A 21,796-nucleotide genomic window follows, 5' to 3' on the forward strand; every position below is an offset into this window, starting at 1 on the left:
TCCACCCTCACATCCCACAGCCCACCCCTCACCCTCAACACTCCACCCTCTCATCCCACAGTCCACCCCTCACTCTCAACCCTCCACCCCCACATCCCACAGCCCACCCCTTAGCCTCAACATTCCACCCCCTCATCCCACAGCCCACCCCTCACCCTCAACACTCCACCACTCATCCCAAAACCCACCCCTATCGCGCAGCTCTCCTCCTCCCCCATAACCCGGCCTCACCCTCCACACTCCTGCCCTCACTTCAAACCCCCCCAACCCCACAACCCTTCCCTACGCCTACCCTGACAACACCATGCCCCAGCTGTCAATCTTTTCCCAGTTCTTCAGTTGCCATGGAGGCTCAGGGCTAAGGTCGGATGTGCCTTTTAGATAATTTGATCTTGAAAACACTGTTGAGCAGCAACGTTACGAAGCTCGGAGTTTTTTCATCCTGCATTCCACTCAGCATGAGCCTCTCTCTGACCTGTCATTGAGTGAAATCTGAGATGTATGGTTATTCTGCCTCGAGGCTCAGTCTCCTGTGTAGTTTTCACTGAATGGACAATAATGTTTCAAACGCTGTCATCTCTTCCTGATTGCTTATGCTTTACCCCAATCTCCTGCACAGCTAAACACAATCTTCAGCACTGAAGAACTTCTGTTTCTGGACCTGACAGTGGAGTCTATGGACAGGTCAGTGTTTGATCCATTGATGTGACCTGTACAAACGCACAGCCATCAGTCTGTGAAATATTGTCACCATAACTTGCTGATGACACAAAGCTGGGTGGAACAGTGAGCCATGAAGAGGACATAAGAAGCTTGCAAAGGGATATACAGAGGTTAAGGAAGGAGCAAAGATCTGGCCATGGAGGAAAATGCGGGAAAGTGTGAAATGGTTTATTTCGGTAGAAAGAAATACAAATACATATTATCAAAGTGGTGAGAGAGCACAGAGCCCTGACATGCAGAGATCCAGGCGTTCTCGTGCATGAATCAGAGAGAGTTAGCCTGCAGCTATAGCAAATAGTCAGGAAAGCGGTGAGAATGTGATAGTTTATAGTGGGGAGAATTGAACACTAAAGAAGGGAGACAGTGCTTCAGTCATACAGGGCATTGGCGAGACTCCATGTGGACTACCATGCACAACACTGGGCATCATACTTAGAGAGATGCCAATGCATTTGGAAGCAGTTAAAACATAGAACAGTACAGCACAGGGACAGGCCCTTCAGCCCAACATGCCGGTACTAAGCACAATAGCGAGTTTTGAGAAGATTTGTAGCTCAGGTTGAGGTTCTGGATGTGAGTTTGCTCGCTGAGCTGGAAGGTTCGTTTTCAGACGTTTCGTCACCATTCTAGGTAACATCATCAGTGAGCCTCTGACGAAGCAAACTCACATCCGAACTAAGCACAACACCATTCTAAACTAATCCCATTCACCGGCGCATGGTCCATACCCCTGTATCCCCTGTCTGTTCCTGTGTTTGTCCAAATGTCTCTTAAATGTTACTGTTGTCTCTGCTTCCACTAAACATATATCTCCTAGTAGTTTTTATTTCCACCCTGGGAAAAAGGCTCTGACTATCCACCATATCCATGCCTCTCATAACTTCATACACTTCTATCAGGACACCCCTCAGACTCCTATGCTCTTGTGAAAACAATCCAAGTTTGTCCAACCCCTCCATACACCTGATACACCCCAAACCAAATAATATCCTGGTAAACCTCTTTTGCATCCTCTTCAAAGCCTCCACATCCTTCCTAGAGTGTGGTGAACAGAAGTGCATACAGTACTCCAAATGTGGCCTCTCTAAAGTTTTATACAGCTGCGATGTGACTTGCCAACGTGTATATTCACTGCCTGAACTGATGAAGCCAATTATGCTGTATGCTTTCCTTACCATCTTATCTATTTGTGTTGCCACTTTCAGGGAGCTGTGGCCTTGCATCACAAGTTCCCTCTGCACAGCAATGCTCCTATGGGTCTGGCCTTTTATTGCATACTTTCATTTTACACTTGATCTCCCAAAGTCATCACCTCACATGAGCACAGATTAAATCCAATCTGCCATTTCTGTGACGAACTTTCCACCTGATCTACATCCTGCTACATCCTTTGATTACCTTCCTCACATTGACAATACCCTGACAGGGCACTGACAATCCCCTGATAGAGCACTGACAATACCTTGGCAATACTGACAATATGTATCTGTGTGTGTGTGCGCGTGAGTGTGGTTGGTGTGTGTGTGTGTATGTACGTGTGTGAGCGTGTGTGTGTGTGTGTGTGTGTGTGTGTGTGTGTGGTTCGTGTGTGCGCGTGAGTGTGTGTGTGTGTGTGTGTGTGTGTGTGTGTATGTGGTTGGTGTGTGTGTGTGTGTGTGTGTGTGTGTGTGTGTGTGTGTGTATGTGGTTGGTGTGTGTGTGTGTGTGTGTGTGTGGTTGGTGAGTGTGTGTGTGGGTGTGTGTGTGTGTGTGTGTGGTTGGTGTGTGTGTGTGTGTGTGGTTGGAGTGTGTGTGTGTGGTTGGTGGGTGTGTGTGTGTGTTTGTGTGTGTGTGTGTGGTTGGAGTGTGTGTGTGTGAGCGTGTGAGCGTGTGTGTGTGTGTGTGTGTGTGGTTGGAGTGTGTGTGTGTGAGTGTTTGTGTGCATGTGTGTGAGTGTGTGTGTGGGGTTGGGGTGTGTGTGTGTGTGTGTGTGTGTGTGGTTTGTGTGTGTGGGTGTGGGTGTGTGTGTGTGTGTGGTTAGATTGTGTGTGTGTGTGTGTGTGTGTGTGTGTGTGTGTGTGGTTGGAGTGTGTGTGTGTATGTGTGTGTGTGTGTGTGTGGTTGGAGTGTATGTGTGTGTGTGTGTGAGTGAGTGTGTGTGTGTGCATGGTGTGTGTGAGTGGTTGGTTTGGGGGGATTTTTCAGTGGTCTGGGGAGGGACCTCACGGTGGGAGAGGGAGCTGTCCCTGTGATGGTGGGCGCCCCGAATGGAAAAGTGGGGTAGGATTTCCAAAATGATTGGCTTCATTGGCTGACAGCTGCACAGTTGCATGGGTTTACTGACAATATGAAAGGCGTCCTTCCATTCAGTGACAAATAACATTCCTTTTTCAGATATAATGCCCACAGTAGAATCCTTATAAAGCCCAGCAAGGTAAGGCCAGCTGTTCTCGGAACTGCCTTTACAGCTTTAATGGAGGAAATTTGGACAATCTCTCAACCCAGATGTAGCTATTTCCTGACAAGTAAATATTAATGCAATGGCTCACTCGCCCTCAGCTTAATCCATGAGAGATATTAAAACATGCGATAAAAAGCACAAACATCTCCTCAAGGGCCATACAGCACTCCCTCAGCATTGACCCTCTGACAGTGCACACTACCACAGCACTGACCCTCCGACAGTGCGGCGCTCCCTCAGCACTGACCATCCGACAGTGCCTCCTCCCTCAGCACTGACCCTCTGACAGTGCCCACTCCCTCAGCACCGACCCTCCAACAGTGCCCACTCCCTCAGCACCGACCCTCCAACAGTGCCCACTCCCTCAGCACTGACCCTCCGACAGTGCCCCCTCCCTCAGCACTGACCCTCCAACAGTGCCCACTCCCTCAGCACTGACCCTCCGACAGTGCCCCCTCCCTCAGCACTGACCCTCCGACAGTGCCCACTCCCTCAGCACTGACCCTCCGACAGTGCCCACTCCCTCAGTACTGACCCTCCAACAGTGCGGCACTCCCTCAGCACTGACCCTCCGACAGTGCGGCGCTCCCTCAGCACTGACCCTCCGACAGTGCCCCCTCCCTCAGCACTGACCCTCCGACAGTGCCCCCTCCCTCAGTACTGACCCTCCGACAGTGCCCACTCCCTCAGCACTGACCCTCCGACAGTGCCCGCTCCCTCAGCACTGATCAGACGGCTGGTTGTGTGTGACTTGTTTCGGTGAGTGGGAGTTCTCTCAGCTGGACAATGTGGGCAGGCTCTGATTCTTATCTTGCCAGCTGCCCCTTGGCAGGCGTGAGGCCTGAAATCGGTTTGAAACCGAGGATAGCAAATGTGGTTCCCCTGTTCAAGAAGGGGAGTAGAGACAACCCTGGTAATTATAGACCAGTGAGCCTTACCTCAGTTGTTGGTAAAGTGTTGGAAAAGGTTATAAGGGATAGGATTTATAATCATCTAGAAAAGAATAAACTGATTAGGGAGAGTCAGCACGGTTTTGTGAAGGGAAGGTCGTGCCTCACAAACCTTATTGAGTTCTTTGAGAAGGTGACCAAACAGGTAGATGAGAGTAAACCGGTTGATGTGGTGTATATGGATTTCAGCAAGGCGTTCGGTAAGGTTCCCCACAATAGGTTATTGTACAAAATGCGGAGGAATGGAATTGTGGGAGATGTAGCAGTTTGGATCAGAAGTTGGCTTGCTGAAAGAAGACAGAGGGTGGTAGTTGATGGGAAATGTTCATCCTGGAGACCAGTTACTAGTGGTGTACCGCAAGGGTCGGTGTTGGATCCACTGCTGTTTGTTATTTTTATAAATGACCTGGATGACGGCATAGAAGGATGGGTTAGTAAATTTGCAGACGACACTAAGGTCGGTGGAGTTGTGGATAGTGACAAAGGATGTTGTAGGTTGCAGAGAGACATAGATAAGCTGCAGAGCTGGGCTGAGAGGTGGCAAATGGAGTTTAATGCAGACAAGTGTGAGGTGATACACTTTGGTAGGAGTAACCAGAATGCAAAGTACTGGGCTAATAGTAAGATTCTTGGTAGTGTAGATGAGCAGAGAGATCTCAGTGTCCATGTACACAGATCCTTGAAAGTTGCCACCCAGGTTGACAGGGCTGTTAAGAAGGCATACAGTGTTTTAGCTTTTATTAATAGAGGGATCGAGTTCCGGAACCAAGAGGTTATGCTGAAGCTGTACAAAACTCTGGTGCGGCCACACTTGGAGTATTGTGTACAGTTCTGGTCACCGCATTATAAGAAGGATGTGGAAGCTTTGGAAAGGGTGCAGAGGAGATTTACTAGGATGTTGCCTTGTATGGAGTGAAGGTCTTACGAGGAAAGGCTGAGGGACTCCAGGCTGTTTTCATTAGAGAGAAGAAGGTTGAGAGGTGACTTAATTGAAACATATAAAATAATCAGAGGGTTGGATAGGGTGGATAGGGAGAGACATTTTCCTAGGATGGTGATGGCGAGCACGAGGGGGCGAAGCTTTAAATTGAGGGGTCAAAGATATAGGACAGATGTCAGAGGTGGATTTTTTTACTCAGAGAGTAGTAAGGGAATGGAACACTTTGCCTGCAACGGTAGTAGATTCGCCAACTTTAGGTACATTTAAGTTGTCATTGGATAAGCATATGGACGTACATGGAATAGTGTAGGTTAGATGGGCTTAAGATCGGTATGACAGGTCGGCACAACATCAAGGGCCGAAGGGCCTGTACTGTGCTGTAATGTTCTATGTTCTATGTTCTATGAAACATGAAGGATCCTTTTGAAGAGAAATAATTTCATGAGTGTCACCGATTGACAGAGGTTGGCAGGAGAATCAAAGTGGAGGAGCAGATGATGTTTCAGTGCACCATTAGCTGTATCTGGAATGTTCTGAATATTTGAACATTTGTTGAGCTATGGCTGAAGAACGGAGAAATCAGACTAATTGGTTCGATTTGACAAAGAGCTATCACAGGCTCAGTGGGCTGAATAGACTCCTCCTGGGTTGTCTGTACCTATTGTTCTGACTCAGATTAGCGTGTGACACCACTGGTCCCTTGCACTGTGCTATCTGTTTTCCAGCAACTTTGAACTATTGTGTTAATATCCCAAAAGAAGGGAAATTCCTTGCGTGAGCATCTCTGTCTGTTTAAAAATAAACATTTACTCAGTTTTATTTGCAGGTTCGAAAGAAAATTCAATCTTCTGAGGATAGGTAGGACACTGAATAAATTGCAGCTCTAAAGTTTTGTTCATGCTTCAGTTTAAACGTTGTCAATAAAGCCGCGTTTTTAATTAAAAGAGTTTGCGAATGTGCTGTAACCAATGTTCTTTGAATTCTAGCAGGTACAATTGCACATTCAGGCTGCAAGCAACATCAAGAAAAACTACAGATCAAATAAAGCAGCAGATAACAGAAAGATTGATAAATCAAAGTTACCAAGAATCCAAGCTGATTCTGACTGCACATCCTGACAGAATCCATATCTGTACCTTTGGTAATTAGCTTTGCTTACAGATTCTCCCCGTGATATTGAAATTAAACAACCTAAGCCTGTCTCAATATTTACTGCAGCTGGGTGGATTACAGCAATAAGACCAGACAAACATCCGAATGAGGAGCAGGAGATCACTTGGCCCCTTGATCCTCTGCCACCATTCAATAACATCATGGTCGATTGATTGTGTCGTGGATTCCATCCACCCTGATCCTGGGATTCCCTGTTCCCCACGAAAATCAATCCATCCCTGTCTCAGCAATATTCAATGGCCATCCCCTCCTGTCTTCTAAGGTGACCCCAAACACTGACTCGCCTTCACCCTCCACCCAAATCCCTCCCACGTTTGCCCTCACCCCCACCCACAAGACAAAACTTTCTATATATTTCCCTGATGCAAATTGACAAATGGTCTGGACAAGGCAGCTATGAGCAGGCATTTTCAGTGCCATGTGAACTCAGGTACAGCCCAAAATCCGACGGATTGGATTAAAACAGTCACCATGCTAATCCCATTAACTCTAGAAATCAGCTCCTTCCACCCCCCCAAACCCCTCCCTCCCACCCTATCCAGAACAAACAGGGCCTTGAAGAGACGGGGTGGTCTGGACTTAGTTTTAGGTACCGAACCTGGGCAAGTGTTTGAAGTATCAGTGGGGAGTGATCATAACTCAGAGATTCAGGATTATTAGGGAAAGGACAAGAATGGGCCTGAAAACACATATCTCAACGGGGGGAAGGTCACCTTTACTAAGATCAGCTGTGATTTGGCCACCATGGTTCAGAAGAACCTGCGAGTAAATCTGTCTCTGAACTGTGGGGTGGCAGGAAGAAAATATGGAAAGAACGGGGCCAACATTTTCCAGAAAAGCAAAAGGGTGGAACAAATCCTGTGAACCCTGATGTTAAGCGATGTAGAGCATCGGATTCAGAGGAAAAAGTGGAGGCTTATGGCAGATACTGAGGGCTCAAAACAGCCGGGGTCCTAGTAGAATATAGAATGTGCAAGAGGGAGGTTAGGAAAGCTAAAGGGGCTATGAAAGGATACTGGCGCATAAAATAAAGGAAATTCCAAAGTTATTTTACAAGTACATTAAGGGTAAAAAGGATGTTGACGAAAAAGAGTAGGGTCCACTTAAGGAGCACGTTGGTAGTTTGTGTGTGGGTCCAGAGGATGTAGGTGGGATTTTAAATGAACACTTTGTGTTGGTGCTCACTAGTGAGAGGAACAAGTATAGAAATTGGGGAGAGGGCGTGTGATACAAGTAAAGAAATTAGCAGAGACAGACAGAAGGTTCTGAGTGGTCTGATAGGCTTAAAGTGGATAAATCTCCAGACTGGATGAAATATATCCCAGGTTAATATGTGAGGTGGGGAGGATATAGCAGGGGCACTGGCTGCAGGAGAGGTGCCATAGGGCAGGTAACATGGTACTGTTGTTCAAGAAGGGAGCATGAGATAAACCAGGAAACTACAGGCCAGCCAGTCTAACCTGTAAGGTAGGGAAATGGTTGGAAACAATTCTGAGCGACAGAATTACTCTGCATTTGGAGAGGCAGGGATTAATCATGAACTGTTAGAATGGTGTTGTTAAAGGGAGCCTGTGTCTGACCAACTTGATTTGAATTTTTTGAAGAGGTGACCAGGTGTGTAGGTGAGGGCAGTGTGTTTGATGTCGCCTACTTCAGCACAGCTTTTGATAAGGTCCCTCATGGGAGACTGATAGTGAAGGTAAGAGCCTGTGGGGTCAAAGGAAATTTGACAGATCGGATCCAGAATTGGCTGAGGGACAGGGACCAGCGAGTGATGGTTGATGGTGTTTTTCTGACTTGAAGTCTGTGTCCAGTGAGGTCGTACCGGGGTCACTGTTGGGACCCTTGCTATTTGCGGTTAATATAAATGATTTAAACTTGAATGTAGGAGGGCTATCAGCAAGTTCACAGACAATATAAAGATGGGTCGGGTGGTAAATAGTGAGGAGGCTAACCTTGGGTTACAGGAGGATATCGATGCGCTGGTCAACTGGGCTGATCACTGGAAAATAAAATTCAATCCAGTTAAGTGTGAGGTGATGCACTTGGGCCGGACAAACAAGGCGAGGGAACACATGAACAGTAGGACCGTGGGAAGCACTGAGGATCAGGGGGACCTTGGTACGCTTGTACACCGGTCCCTTAAAGAGGACAAAGCAGGTAAGGCATATGGGATAGTTGCCTTAACGAGCCAAGGCCTTGGGTTTAAGAGCAGAGAGGTGATGCTGGAAGAGTATAAAACGTTGGTTAGGCCACCGCTGAGTATTGTGGACAGATCTGGAATTGTCATTGCAGGTGGGTAGTGAGAGCACTGGAGAAGGTACAGAGGAGATTTACCAGGAAGTTGCCTGGGCTGGAGAGTTTCAGTTAGGATGAGAGATTGGACAGCCTGGGGCTGTTTTCCTTGGAGCAGAGGAGGCTGAGGGACAATGTGATTGAGATGTATGAAATGATCAGGGGCATGGATAGTAACATTGCCCTTGGTGGAAGATTCAATGACCAGGAATAACGGTAAAATGGGCTTTATTTAAATTGTGAAAAATTGCAGCATGCTGCTGTGCAGATGGATTTGGGTGTCCTTGTGCTTGAATTGCAGGAAGTTGATCTGCAGGTACAGCAGGTAATTAAAAAGGCAAATGGAATTTTGTCCTTCATTGCTAGAGGGCTGGACTTTAAAAGCAAGGAGGTTATGTTGCAGCTGTATAGGGTGTTGGTGAGGCCACACCTGGAGTCTCCCTACTTGAGAAAGGATGTACTGGCACTGGAAGGGATCGAGGGGAGATTCACTCGGTTGATTCCAGAGTTGAGAGGGTTGGACCATGAGGAGAGACTGAATAGACTGGGATTATACTCATTGGAATTCAGAAGAATGAGGGGAGATCTTATAGAAACGTGTACGATTATGAAGGGAATAGATAAGGTGGAGGCAGGGAAGTTGCTTCCACTAACAGGTGAAACTAGAACGAGAGGGCATCGCCTCATAATAAAGGGAAGCAGATATAGGACTGAGCTCAAGAGGAACTTCTTCACCCAAAGGGTTGTGAATCTGAGGAATTCCCTGCCCAGTGAAGTGGTTGAGGTTTCCTCATTGAATGCTTTTAAAGCTAAGATAGATAATTTTTCAATAGTGAAAGAATTAAGGGTTATGGTGAAAGAGTGGGTAAGTGGAGCTGAGGCCATGAAAAGATCAGCCATGATCTGATTGTATGACAGAGCAGGCTCAAAGGGCCAGAGGGCCTGCTCCTGGTTCTGGTTCTTATGTTTTTATGACCAGGTTCATAGATTTAAGATGTGAGGCGGGAGGCTTAGAGAGGATGTGAGGAAATACCTTCTCACTCAGAGAACAGTGGGAAACTGGAGCTCACTACCTGTTAGGGTGGGAGATGAGAAACACTCATCACATTGAAGAAGAATTTTAATGTGCACTTGTGATGCCAAGATAATGCGCCAAAAGCTGGAAAATGGCATCAGTATAGTCAGGTGGTTTTTTGACTATTACAGACTCAAAGGGCTAAGGGTTTTTTTTCTGTACTATAGATGCACATGATTCTGTAAACCCCAAAACTGAACCCTGACCCCTTCACAATGTCCCCATACTCTTCACCCTCCATAAGATTTGGGGGGCATTCTTGTAACATTTAATATTGCAATGTGGGTGTCGTTGGCTGGTCCAACATTTCTTGCCAATCCCTAGGTGCCCATTGAGAAGTTGGGGGTGAGCTGCCTTCTCGAACCACTGCAGTCCAGCTGCTGTAGGGTAGACCCACAATGCCCTGAGGGAGGAAATTCCAGCGTTTTGACCCCATGATACTGAAGGAAGGGTTTTTCAGTAATCTTTGTACAAATGCTCTCCCTAGATAGGCTCTCGATGTCCTGTACAGGCATGTTTCAGGCTCGGAATCCTACAGCAAATAACTCACTTCCTGACTCCCCAAATCCTGCCCACCATTCACAGGGAGACTGCCTAGTGGTATTATTGCTGGCCTGTTCCTCCAGTGACCCAGGCCATGCTCTGGGACCTGGGTTTGAATCCTGCCATGGCAGACGGTAGAATTTGAGTTCATTAAAATCTGGAATTAAAATTCTAATAATTACCACAAATACATAGCCAATTATTGGGAAAAAAAAACATTTGGTTCACTAACGTCCTTTAGGGAAGGAAACTGCCATCCTTACCTCATCTGGGCCTACCTGTGACTCCAGGCCTGCAGCCATGTGGTTGGCTCTGAACAGCCCTCTGAGCAATTAGGGATGGCAATAAATGCTGCCTGCTCAGTGACATCCCCATCACACGAATGAATTAACCAAAGGCACGAGTCAGGAGCGTTATGGAATACTCCCCACTGGCCTGGGAAGGGGCAGCGCCAATAATGATACTGAGCTCTCTGATTGTGGAACATTCCAGGAGTACCCCACTAGCTGGGTGAACCTGGTATCTGTCCTCAGTCTGTGAGCTGGGCTAAAGAAGTGCAATGCCATGTGAAAATGTTGTGTGTGTGTGTAAGTGTGTGTGTGTGTGTGTGTGTGTGTGTGTGTGTGTGTGTGTGTGTGTGTGTGTGTGTGTATGTGTGTGTGTGTGAGAGAGAGTGTGTATGTGTGTGTGTGTGTGTGTGTATGTGCGTGTGTGCTTTGTGAGAGAGAGAGTGTGTGTGTGTGTGTGTGTGTGTGTGTGTGTGTGTGCTTTGTGAGAGAGAGTGTGTGTGTGTGTGTGTGTGTGTGTGTGTGTGTGCGTGCTTTGTGAGAGAGAGAGTGTGTGTGTGTGTGTGTATGTGTGTGTGTGCTTTGTGAGAGAGAGAGAGTGTGTGTGTGTGTGTGTGTGTGTGTGTATGTGTGTGTGTGCTTTGTGAGAGAGAGTGTGTGTGTGTGTGTGTGTGTGTGTGCTTTGTGAGAGCGAGAGAGTGTGTGTGTGTGTGTGTGTGTATGTGTGTGTGTGCTTTGTGAGAGAGAGTGTGTGTGTGTGTCTGTGTGTGTGAGAGAGTGTGTGTGTGTGTGTGTGTATGTGTGTGTGTGCTTTGTGAGAGAGAGTGTGTGTGTGTGTGTATGTGTGTGTGTGCTTTGTGAGAGAGTGTGTGTGTGTGTGTGTGCTTTGTGAGAGAGAGAGTGTGTATGTGTGTGTGTGTGTGTGCTTTGTGAGAGAGAGAGTGTGTGTGTGTGTGTGTGTAAGTGTGTGTGTGTGTGTAAGTGTGTGTGTGTGGGTGTGTGTTTTGTGTGTGTGTGAGAGTGTGTGTATGTGGGTGCGTGTGTGTGGGTGTGTGTTTTGTGTGTGTGTGAGAGTGTGTGTGTTGGGGGTGGGGGTGTGTGCTGCTGCCTGTGGCCCCTGGGACATATTTGGCCAGTTGGTCACTCATCTCGTGGAGCTATCTCTCCTGGGAGACGCTGGCAACTTGGTCTGATTTTCCTTATTGCAGTGTCTCTGATCGCTCTCTGGCCCATACCCTTCAATGGTTCAGCGAGTGACATTGGGGAGCCACTTTCATTCACTTAATTGGTTAGGGTTGTGAGGGCAATGTGGGGAAAAGGGCTATAGGAGAAGATCATGTGTGATCTTAGTGAATGTCGGCACAGGTTGGACAGACTGAATAGTGTCTCCCTGCTCCCATTTCTCAGGGTTCGACCTGGTATAACTCAAATAGTGTAACTGCATTTTGAAGCCCCCAGACAAATAGATGACACAAACCCATCTTTTTAGCATCAGCCCTTGCTGGTTTTATACAAATGTTTGCTTTAAGATGTTGTCTCAGGTATCGATAACCTTTTTCCCTTCAGATCCAGGTTCCTGTCCAAGAGACCCTATGAGCACTGACGAGGGTGATTATATCTGGCCTTCGATCTCACCAGTGAACACTGTCCAATTAAACTGTGTGAGGAATGCACAGAAACAGGCTGAGAGAAAATGGTGAGGAGTGCCGGGTTATCTCAGGCGTTCTATGGGAAGCTGTTTGGCTCCAAACAGCAAACGCACTCAGAGCTGACTGAGCAACTGACTATCAGTGAGATAACCAGGTGTGGAGCTGGATGAACACAGCAGGCCACGCAGCATCTTAGGATTAAGATCAGTGAGGTCAGCTGCAAACTTTCCACCTGTTTGTTTAAGAACATGAGAAAAGCACCAGGTGGAGACCATTGAGTCCTGCCTCACCATTCAATACCATCACAGCTAAACTCAGTCTTCAACTTCCCTTTCCCGCCCGCTCCGTTTCCCTCAATTCCCAAAGACCAATCAGCTGTCTGTCCCAGTCTGAAATATATTCAACAATGAAGCACCCACACCCTCCAGGGGAAGCAGCTCCTAACAGCCATTAGACCCAGTGAAGGCACTGCTCCTCATCTTGGTCCGAAATGGTCAGCCCCTTGTCCTGAGACAGTGCCCAAGTTTCAAACCCCTCTGTCAGGGAGTGATACCCTCTCAGTGCCGACCCTCACTGCCTCCTCACAATCTCAGATGTTTCAATGTGATCAACTTCCTCTTTAAACCCCAGTGAATATCAACTCAGTTTATTCAGTCCCTGATCGCAGAACTACAGCTCCACATCTAACAGAATCCCTTCGGTGTGGAAACAGGCCCTTCGGCCCAAATAAGCCCACACCACCCCTCAGAGCATCCCACCCAGACCCGACAACCCACTTAAGCTACACATCCCTGAACACTACGGGCAATGTAGCATGGCCAATGCGCCTAGCCTGCACATCTTTCAACTGTGGGAGGAAACTGGAGCACTCGGAGGAATCCCACGCAGACATAGGGAGAATGTGCAAACTCCACACAGACAGTTGCCCGAGGCTGGAATCAAACCCGGGTCCCTGGCGCTGTGAGGCTGCAGTGCTAACCACTGAGCTACCGTGCTACTGCGAAAATATATGGAATGCTTCGTAAATTTGTGAGTCATCCTTGCGCAGGGGCCATACTGATCTTCTCTGTATCATTCCTACTTTAGTATATGTGCTGCTGAATTTAGGAAACCTTTGCTACAATCCCTCGAAGTTTAGTGTCACAGTCTGTAAGGATAGAAACTGATCTCCGCACAGTCTTCCAGGCAAGTCTCCCCAATGTCCTTAATCAGTTAGACCAAAACTTTCTTTGTGGATATTTTTACAAATTTTTACCAAACCAGTGATTGCTTCTGGTAGATACAAGTGTGCTCCCTCTCCCTATTTCATCTCCCACTTTCTGACACAGCCGCTGGGTGAATTGATATTATTAGATCGCACATGAACCTCACTGAGTGCAGTCTCTCATTCACCTACCCTCATGGGGAGAGTCCCTGCTGTTCCCCAGCTACTTGCTGCCAGGGTGTAGCTGAATGATGTCCCTGAGTGTGTTTGTTGTGCTTTGCAGTAAACTGGGTGCTGACGCTGATCAAGCAGAATGGTCAAAACCGAACCTGGAACAGTGCAGAGTGAAGCCAACCCTGCCAAACAGTATCCAAGGAATGGAAACCATTCCAATAACAGCAGGTAAGGGTCTTTTGGGAACTACCTGCAGGATCATCACCTGTTGGTAGATCTTTTAGCTTCAGGCACTGCATTTGCATGTCTCCTAGCTTTACTTGAAACTCTCAGTAAAAATCCCATCTGGTTCACTACTGCCCTTCAGGGAGGGAAATCTGCCTTCCCCCTCTGATCTGGCCTATACACACAAATCCAGAGCCACAGTATTGGGCTTGGCATTGTCCTCTGAACTGACCCAGCAGACCACCACGCTGTATCAGCCCAGGCTCTATGGACCAGGGCAGTCCATCAGTGTCAGGGTAAGGGCTGACCTCACAGGTAGCCTACCTCACAACACAGAGAGAGAGGGGTGGATGGGAGGGATGGGGGAGAGAGAGAAGGAGGTGAGGGAGGGAGAGAGGTGGAGGGGAAGAGAGAGAGTGGGAGAGAGGAGGAGGGAAAGAGAGGGAGCAGGAGGGAGAGAGTGGGGAGGGAAGGGGAGGGAGAGAGGGAAGGAGGGGGAGAAGGGGGAGGGAGGGAAGACAAGACAGGAAGAGGGAGGGAGGAAATGGAAGGGAGACAGAGAGAGGGAGGGAGAAGGAGGGAGGGTGACAGAGAAAGGGAGAGAGACATAGAGACAACTGGAGGGAGTGAGACAGACAGAGAGAGGGAGGGAGACAGCGAGAGAGATGGAGGGAATGAGACAGACAGACAGAGGGAGGGAGACAGAGAGAGAGGGAGACAGGCATAGAGAGGGCTGGAGGGAGACAGAGAGAGGGATGGAGAAGGAGGGAGAGTGGCAGAGGGTGACAGAGAAAGGGAGAGAGACATAGAGAGGGATGGAGGTAGTGAGACAGACAGAGGGAGGGAGGCAGAGAGAGAGGGAGACGTAGAGAAGGACTGCGGAGTAAGGCAGATAGGGAGGGAGACAGAGAGAGGGAGGAGCCATAGAGAGAGATGGAGGGAGGGAGACAGACAGAGAGAGGGAGGGAGACAGACAGACAGCGGGAGGGAGACAGAGAGAGAGGGAGACAGACAGACAGAGGGAGGGAGACAGAGAGAGAGAGAGAGACGGAGGGAGTAAAGGAGACAGAGTAAAGTATTTTCTAATGGGCAGTGAACTGGGGGCAGTGAGGCCACCAGGTGCTGAGCCCACACTGCAATGGCTGAGATGTTGTGATAGGGGATAGGTTCGGAGGGAGGTGAGCTTGGTATGTCTGAATTTACACCCCCATGTCTGAATTTTCCCCCCATGTCTGAATTTACCCCCAATGTCTGAATGTACCCCAATGTCTGAATAAACCCCCAATGTCTGAATTTACCTCTGTGTCTGAATTTACCACCATGTCTGAATGTACCCCAATGTCTGAATTTACCCCCAATGTCTGAATTTACCTCTGTGTCTGAATTTACACCCCGTGTCTGAATTTACCCCATGTCTGAATTTACACCCCCAATGTCTGAATTTACCCCCCATGTCTGAATTGACCCCCCGTGTCTGAATTTACACCCCGTGTCTGAATTTACCCTCATGTCTGAATTTACACCCCGTGTCTGAATTTACCCTCATGCCTGAATTTACAACCCGTGTCTGAATTTACCCCCATGTCTGAATGTACCACCAATGTCTGAATTTACCCCCAATGTCTGAATTTACCCCCATGTCTGAATGTACCACCAATGTCTGAATTTACCCCCATGTCTGAATGTACCACCAATGTCTGAATTTACCCCCATGTCTGAATGTACCACCAATGTCTGAATTTACCCCCATGTCTGAATTTATATCCCATGTCTGAATTTACCCCCCATGTCTGAATTTACCCCCATGTCTGAATGTACTAACAATGTCTGAATTTACCCCCATGTCTGAATTTATATCCCATGTCTGAATTTACCCCCCATGTCTGAATTTACCCCCATGTCTGAATTTACACCCCCATGTCTGAATGTACCACCAATGTCTGAATTTACCCCCCTGCCTTGAGTTAACCCCTTCCTTCCACAGGCAATGTGGAAGATGTGGCGAGGCACTTGTTGAACCTTATTGGTGAGGCTGCGAGCCTGTCGCCGAGGGACGTGGAGATTGTCGTCTCCAAAACAACAACCATTTTGGATGTGGCGATCATCGATCTCTCGCTGGGCAAGGTCGTGGTCGAGATAATTCACAACATCCTGAACAAAACCGATGACCTGACCGGCTTCTCTGTGAGGTCAGTACCTCCTCATTATCAAATACATGTGCAGAACTCACCCAAACAAAATTGCATTTCCATAGCACCTATCAAAATTTCAGGGCTCCTTAAACTACGCACTAGTGAGCAAAGTGTTTCTGAAGACTAGTCACTGTGATAGCAGAGGAAACTCAGGAGCCATTTAGCACACAGTAAGATCCCAAAAAGATGTTTGTGGGGCTCTAACAGCAGATAACGGGGACAGGGAGAACCAGGGAGAATGATAGGCTTGAGTCCAGCAGCATGTGTCTGGACCCAGGTCCCAGTAGGACGGGTACAACAGACCCAGCACCAACTGGGACCTGGGGAAACGTCTCCATAAGGTTCAATCAAAAACAGTCCAAAACAAAGTTCAAGCAGAGTAAAAACCAGGGATGAAGTTTTTGGGTCTGCATGTCCACAGAAAACTCAAAACTGCAGAATAAGTGAAGGAGAGGGAAAGAAAAGTAGCATGTTGGAGAGGAAGAGCAGAGTCTGAAACGTCAGCTTTTGTGCTCCTAAGATGCTGCTTGGCCTGCTGTGTTCATCCAGCCCCACGCTGTGTTATCTCTGATAACAGCAGGGTCTGTTGGTTGGAGCTAATTCACAGATTCCATTGTCCCAGTTTCCATCTCACTCTGGGGGAATGAATCTCACAGACTCACAACTCTTTGAAAGAAGTAATTTCTCCTCTGTTTTAAATCTGCCAGCCCTTATCCTAAAACTATTACCTATCATCCGAGATTGCCCCACATTAGGGAATACCCTTTCAATGTGTACTTTGTCAATCCCCTTTAACATCTTACACATCTCAACTAGACCTCTTCACATTCCTCTAAACTCTGGACAGTATTGGCCTAATCGTGCCATTCCCCCTCATTAGACAAAGAGCTTACCTCTGGGATGGATGTGATGAGATATACCTGCTGTAGCAATGGAAACTCTATAGGCAGAATGAAGAAACAGGAATGAGAGTATCGGGAGTTGGAGAGAGAAGTATCCATGTAGCAGCTATGAATGAGGTAATGAGATAAATGCAGAAATGAGATGGATGCAGCAAAGGAAGAGCGATTTTAACTTTCAGCTGTCCTGAGAGAAGATAGAACAAAGAACAATACAGCACAGGAACAGGCCCTTCGGCCCTCCAAGCCTGTGCTGACACATTTTGCCCTTCCATACTAAAACTGTCTTCACTTACAGGATCCATATCCCTCTATTCCCCTCCCTCTTCATGTATTCATCCTGATGTTGCTATTGTGTCTCCTTCCACCACCTCCTCTGGCAGCGCGTTCCAGACACTCGTGTCCCTTTGTGTGAAAACTTACCTCGCACATTAGATTAGATTTGATTCTCTACTGTGTGGAAACAGGCCCTTCGGCCTAACAAGTCCCTTGGAACATCCACCCAGACCCATCCCCCTATAGCTCACACGTCCCTGAACACTATGGGTAATTTACCATTGCCAATCCACCTAACCTGCACATCTTCGGACTGTGGGAGGAAACCGAAGCACCCGGAGGAAACCCACACAGATACGGGGGGAATGTGCAAACTCCACACAGACAGTCACCCGAGGCTGGAATTGAACCCGGGTCCCTGGCACTGTGAGGCTGCAGTGCTAACCACTGAGCCACTGTGCCGGCTGTCACCATCTCTCTTAAACATCACCCCTCGCGCCTTGAGCCTGTGTCCCCGAGTAGCTGACCCCTCTCCCCGGTAAAAAGCCTCACTCTGTTCATGCCATTCACAATCTTTTCAACTTCTATCAGGTCACCCTCAACCTCCTGCGTTTCAGTGAAAACAAACCCAGCCTGTCCAACCTATCTTCACAGCTATAATCCCGCCTGTACCAGGCAACATCCCGGTGACCCTTTTCTGTGTCCTGTCCAAAGCGTCCACATCTTTCTGGTAGTGTGGTGTACACAATATTCCCCGTGTGGCCGAACTAAAGTTCTATAAAGCGGCAGTGTAACCTGTCTATCCCCACACTCAATGCCCTTCCAGTGAATGCACATGCCATAAGAGATAACAAAGTGTAGAGCTGGATGAACACAGCAGGCCAAGCAGCATCTTAGGAGCAGGAAAGCTGACGTTTCGGGTCTAGACCCTTCATCAAAAATGGGGGAGGAAGGAGGGTTCTGAAATAAATAGGGAGAGAATGGGAGGCGGATCGAAGGTGGATAGAGGAGAAGATAGGTGGAGAGGAGACAGACAAGTTAAAGGGGCAGGGATGGAGCCTGTAGAGGTGAGTATAGGTGGGGAGGTAGGGAGGGGATAGGTCAGCCGGGGAGGACGGATAGGTCAAGGGGGTGGGATGAAGTTGGTAGGTAGGAAATGGAGGTGCGGCTTGAGGTGGGAGGAGAGGATAGGTGATAGGAAGAACAGGTTAGGGAGGTGGGGACGTGCTGGGCTGGTTTTGGGATGCGGTGGGGGAGCGGAGATTTTGAAGCTTGTGAAATCCACATTGATACCATTGGGCTGCAGGGTTCCCAAGCAGAATATGAGACACTGTTCCTACAACCTTTGGGTGGCATCATTGTGGCACTGCAGGAGGCCCATGATGGACATGTCGTCTGAGGAATGGGAGGGGGAGTTGAAATGGTTCGCGACTGGGAGGTGCAGTTGTTTTCTGCGAACTGAGCGTAGCAAAAATTCCATCCCCTATTCCCAATTCCTTTGCTTCCGCTGCATCTGCTCCCAAAATGAGGCATTCCACTCCCGTACATCTCAGATGTCATCGTTCTTCAAGGACCACAACATCTCTTCCCCCCTCCCTGCAGTGGTTGAGAACTCCCTCGGCCGTGTCTCCTCACATACCACCCCACCAACCTCTGGATACAACCCATCATCATCCGACACTTCTGCCACCTACAATCCGACCCCACCACCCAAGACATCTTTCCTCCCCTCCCTTGTCTGCCTTCCAGAGGGACCTCTCTCTCTGTCACTCCCTTGTCCGCTCCACACTGCCCTCCAACCCCACCACACCGGGAACCTTCCCCTGCAACTGCAGGAAGTGCTACACTTGCCCCCACACCTCCTGCCTCACCCCCATCCCAGGCCCCCCCAAGATGACTTTCCACATCAAGCAGATGTTCACCTGCACATCTGCTAACGTGGTATTCTGCATCTGCTGTACCCGGTGTGGCTTCCTCTACATTGGGGAAACCAAGCGGAGGCTTGGGGACCGCTTTGCAGAACACCTCTGCTCAGTTCGCAATAAACAACTGCACCTCCCAGTCGCAAACCATTTTAACTCCCCCTCCCATTCCGCAGATGACATGTCCATCCTGGATTCCCGCAGTGCCACAATGATGCTACCTGAAGGTTGCAGGAACAGCAACTCATATTCCACTTGGGAACCCTGCAGCCATATGGTATCAATGTGGACTTCACAAGCTTCAAAATCTCCCCTTCCCCCACTGCACCACACAACCAGCCCAGTTCATCCCCTCCCCCACTGCATCACAAAACCAGCCCAGCTCGTCCCTGCCTCCCTAACCTGATCTTCCTCTCACCTATTTCTTCCTCCTACCTCAAGCCGCACCTCCATTTCCCAACTACTAACCTCATCCCGCCTCCTTGACCTGTCTGTCCTCCCAGAACTGACCTATCCCTTCCCTATGTCCCCACCTATACTCACCTTTATTGGCTCTATCCCTGCCTCTTTGACCTGTCTGGCTCCTCTCCACCTATCTTCTCCTCTATCCATCTTCGATCCGCCTCCCCATCTCTCCCTATTTATTTCAGAACTCCCTTCTCCTCCCTCATTTCTGATGAAGGGTCTAGGCCTGAAACGTCAGCTTTCCTGCTCCTCTGATGCTGCTTGGTCTGCTGTGTTCATCCAGCTACACACCTTGTTGTCTCAGCTTCTCCAGCATCTGCAGTTCCTGTTATCTCTGATACAATTTTGGTCTAGACCCTTCTTCAGAAAAAATGCATGCTATAGGCCTTTTTTACGACATTATCTACCCGCACTGCCATCTTTAGTGATCTGTTGACCTGCACACCCAGATCCCTCTGCATAACGATACTCCGAAGGGTTCTGTTTCTGGCTGCATAATTTTCACCTGTACTTGACCTTCCAAAATTCATCTTCTCCCATCTGCCCAGATTAAACCCTATCTAAATAGAACATAGAACATTGCAGCACAGTTCAGGCCCTTCGGCCCTCGATGTTGTGCTGACCTGTCATACCGATCTGAAGCCCATCTAACCTACACTATTCCGTGTACGTCCATATGCTTGTCCAACTTATCTACCACTTTTCTGCCCATGTCTGTAAGCAATCTATATCCTGCTGTATCTTTTCATAATCCTCCTCACCATCTACAGTTCCACCAACCTTTGTGTCACCCATAACTTACTAATGAGACCAGCCACACTTTCCTCCAATTCACTTATGTCGACCAAGAACAGCAGAGGCCCCAGCACTGATTCCTGTGGAACACCACTAGCCACAACCCTCCATTCTGAAAAGCATCCTTCAACAGCTACCCTCTGTCTCCTATGACTAAGCCAGATCTGTACCATCTTGCCCCTCACCCCTGATACCACGTGACTTCACGTTTTGTACCAGTCTGCCATGAGGGACCCTGTCAAAGGCTTTACTGAAGTCCATGTAAACAACATTAACCGCTTTTCCCTCATCAATCATCTTCATCACCTCCTCAAAACACTAGACCGAGTTCGTGAGACACAACCTCCCCCCGACAAAACCATGCTGTCTACCACTAATAAGTCCACTTACTTCTAAATGCATATAGATCTTCTTGAGAATCTTTTCCAATAATCTCCCTACCACCAATGTGAGACTCACAAGCCTGTAATTTCCTGGATTACCCCTGCTGCCCTTCTTAAACAATGGGACAATGTTGGCTACTCTCCAGTCCTCTGGGATCTCACCTGTGGCTGAAGTGGATTCAAAGATGTTAGAAAGTTGCGGAATTTGTTCAGTGCGTGGTTCCTCAACCAATGTGTGGGACGTTCCTGCTCCTTTGAGCTTCACTTTGGAGGTGGCCATCACATTCCCACCTCTCAGGTACTCAGGGAGAGACATTACCATAGCAGCAGTGGCAGGGCTGTTTTAGACCAAATGCTGGGATCCTGCTGATATCTATGTGCTCCCCACTGGTGTCACATCCTGGGAAGGTTAGGGGCCATCAATGCCTCCTGGTAAAGTTCAGGGCAGCACGGTGGCTCAGTGGTTAGCACTGCAGCCTCACAGCACCAGGGACCCGGGTTCGATTCCAGCCTCGGGTAACTGTCTGTGTGGAGCTTGCACATTCTCCCCATGTCTGTGTGGGTTTCCCCGGGGTGCTCCGGTTTCCTCCCACAGTCCAAAGATGTGCAGGCTAGGTGGATTGGCCATGCTAAATTGCCCAAAACTGTTCAGGGGTGTTTGTGGGTTACAGGCGGATGGGATGCTTCAAGGGTTAGTGTAAACGTGTTGGGTAGAAGGGCCTGTTTCCAACTGTAGGGAACCTAATAATAAAAACATGCACACACGCGCGCACACACACACACTCACACATGCACACGCACGCACACACTCGCACGCACACACACGCACGCACGAACACGTGCACACTCACACATGCACACTCACACACGCACATGCATACACGCACGCACAAACACATGCACACTGACACACGCACACTCACACATGCACACACACACACTCACACATGCACACTCACACACACACGCACAAACACATGCACACTCACACGCACACTCACACATGCACACGCACGCACACGCACCCACACACGCACCCACTCACACACACACACTCACACTCACACATGCACACACACACGCACACACGCACGCACACTTGCGCACACACACACACACATACACAATGGATCTTACTCCAGGCAAAGCCCTCAGGGCTGCCCTGTTGCCACGGAGATGGTTCATT

At 48.5% G+C, this 21,796-nt stretch overlaps 1 protein-coding gene and 1 non-coding gene across 6 annotated transcripts in view; one reads left to right on the forward strand and one right to left on the reverse strand.

The window, feature by feature from the left end:
* Window positions 1-21,796, forward strand: part of adgrg4a (adhesion G protein-coupled receptor G4a) — an 88,059-nt gene that overhangs the window by 26,115 nt on the left and 40,148 nt on the right. For 2 of the 5 annotated variants that reach the window (XM_059651266.1, XM_059651270.1), the window contains 7 exons: window positions 620-684; window positions 3,097-3,136; window positions 5,868-5,911; window positions 6,040-6,194; window positions 11,993-12,122; window positions 13,563-13,681; window positions 15,663-15,867. In XM_059651266.1, coding sequence (XP_059507249.1) covers window positions 620-684; window positions 3,097-3,136; window positions 5,868-5,911; window positions 6,040-6,194; window positions 11,993-12,122; window positions 13,563-13,681; window positions 15,663-15,867 — 758 coding nt within the window. The remainder of the gene's footprint in view (window positions 1-619; window positions 685-3,096; window positions 3,137-5,867; window positions 5,912-6,039; window positions 6,195-11,992; window positions 12,123-13,562; window positions 13,682-15,662; window positions 15,868-21,796) is intronic. The other 3 variants (XM_059651267.1, XM_059651268.1, XM_059651269.1) reach the window with 3 other exon arrangements.
* On the reverse strand, window positions 13,079-13,187 carry LOC125459081 (U6 spliceosomal RNA). The gene has a single exon (XR_007248953.1). It is a non-coding gene; the product is annotated as a U6 spliceosomal RNA (small nuclear RNA).

Source organism: Stegostoma tigrinum, chromosome 15 (assembly GCF_030684315.1).
Source record: "Stegostoma tigrinum isolate sSteTig4 chromosome 15, sSteTig4.hap1, whole genome shotgun sequence".
Lineage (NCBI taxonomy): Eukaryota > Metazoa > Chordata > Chondrichthyes > Orectolobiformes > Stegostomatidae > Stegostoma > Stegostoma tigrinum.